Source organism: Staurois parvus, unplaced genomic scaffold (genome assembly GCF_062004578.1).
Source record: "Staurois parvus isolate SC_StPar_1 unplaced genomic scaffold, SC_StPar_1.0 ptg000276l, whole genome shotgun sequence".
In the NCBI taxonomy this organism is placed as follows: domain Eukaryota; kingdom Metazoa; phylum Chordata; class Amphibia; order Anura; family Ranidae; genus Staurois; species Staurois parvus.
Genome location: NW_028318072.1, coordinates 6,327,877 through 6,329,693, shown reverse-complemented (window position 1 = coordinate 6,329,693; position 1,817 = coordinate 6,327,877). Strand labels below are relative to the sequence as shown.

Sequence of the window (1,817 nt, the reverse complement as noted above, 5' to 3'; positions counted from 1 at the left end):
GCAACTTTTTCAGGATGTTTCTTTTCTACATAATCTGCTACCTTCTCCCACATTGCCAAAATTTTCTTGAGCTCTTTTGTATTGATGACCTCCGCTTCTGTCTCCTCTACCTTGGAACTAACTTCACTTAACGCCTCTGTATGCCGCTGCTCTTATAGCTCCTTTAACTCCTCAGTCGTCAGTTCTTCGTAGTGCTCCTTCACAAGCTCAACAATGTCTCTTTCATCCACCTCCAGACCTATAGTCTTTCCAATGGACACAATCTCTTCCTCCACTGGCTCTTCGGGTTCAGGTTCGAAACCTTCAGAGTCCCTTTCAGCCTTCTTCAGGCCACAGCTTCTTCCATGCAGAGGTCAAGGTCCTTTTTGTAACCCTCTGCCAGGCAATATCGATGATTTTGAGGCCTACCATGATATTAAAATGGTCCTTCCAAAATTCTTGAAGGGTGAGGTTCATACTCTCCGTCACCTCAAAGTAACGGCGGAACAGGTGCTTGGTATAGAGCTTCTTCAAATTGGATATTACCTGCTGGTCCATTGGCTGCAGGATAGAGGTGGTGTTCAGAGGAAGAAAATTATACTCATTGAGTATTTCATCCTTGATGTGCGGTGGATGAGCAGGAGCATTGTCGAGGATGAGAAGGGCTTGCAGGGTCAGGTTGTTTTCTTGAAAATATTTCTTCACCGAAGGACCAAACAGAAAGTTTACCCACTCAACAAAGAACTGCCTGGTGACCCACACCTTAGGGTTTGCCCGCCACATAACCTGCAGTGTCTCCTTTATGATCTTGTGTGCTTTAAAGGTTCTGGGGCTTTTGGAATGGTATACGAGCAGTGGCTTTATCCTGCAGTCGCCACTCGCATTGGCACACAGGGCGAGGGTCAACCTATCCTTCATAGGTTTGTGGCCTGGCATCTTCTTCTCCTCTTCCGTTATGTATGTCCTCCTCGGCATCTTCTTCCAAAATAGCCCTGTCTCGTCACAGTTGAAGACTTGCTGGGGTATGTATTCTTCGGCCTCGATGAATTGAGTGAAAGTTTTGATGAAATCCTCTGCTGCCTTGACATCAGCACTTCCTGCCTCACCATGCCCAAAAACGGAGTGAATTCCGGTCCTTTTCCGGAAATTGTCAAACCAGCCCTGACTAGCTTTAAAGGAATCCTCAGTTGCTGAAGTGCCTGGGGTTTGCTGCACCATATCCACATAAATGGCTCATGCCTTCCCACAGATTATAGCCTCTGTTACAGTATCTCCTGCAAGCTTCTTCTCCGTCAGCCACACCAACAGCAGACTCTCCATCTTTTCATGGGCATACATCCGGAGCTTAGAAATTATTTTTACACCTTTGGCTGGCGATATAACTTTAAGCAACTCCTTCTGCTTCAAAATCGTGCAGATCGTAGATGTTGAACATACATACTGCCTGGCCAAGTCCTTTACTCGCATACCTTGGTCATATTTCTCAAAAATGTCACGCTTTAACTCAATGGACATCATCCTCCTCTTGTCAGCATTGTCACTAGCACTTACTTTCTTGGGAGACATGGCACCAGAAAGTTTGGTATAAATTGGTATAAACTGGTATAAAATGGATCTCTGCACCTCTTCCAGAAAAGCAGAAAACACTCACCTTCTGGTTTGAGGTAAACACGTGAAGAGACCATAAACACGTGAAGAGACCATGAGAACTCTGCACCTGTTCCAGAAAAGCAGAACAAACTCACCCTCTGAAGTTTGGTATAAGTTGGTATAAACTGGTATAAAATGGAACTTTGCACCTGTTCCAAAAAAGCAGAAAACACTCACCCTCTGGTTTG

General features: G+C 45.1%; 1 protein-coding gene across 1 annotated transcript; it reads right to left on the bottom strand.

The window, feature by feature from the left end:
* Positions 1 to 1,212: 1,212 nt before the first annotated feature.
* On the bottom strand, positions 1,213 to 1,545 carry LOC149459065 (putative CENPB DNA-binding domain-containing protein 1). Its single transcript, XM_089681676.1, has one exon. It carries the CDS (start codon positions 1,543 to 1,545, stop codon positions 1,213 to 1,215), a length of 333 nt encoding a protein of 110 aa, XP_089537802.1.
* Between the last annotated feature and the right edge of the window lie 272 nt (positions 1,546 to 1,817).

Coding starts and splice junctions, on each gene's coding strand:
- LOC149459065 (XM_089681676.1), bottom strand. CDS start 1,545: ATGTCTCCCAAGAAAGTAAGTGCTAGTGACAATGCTGACAAGAGGAGG.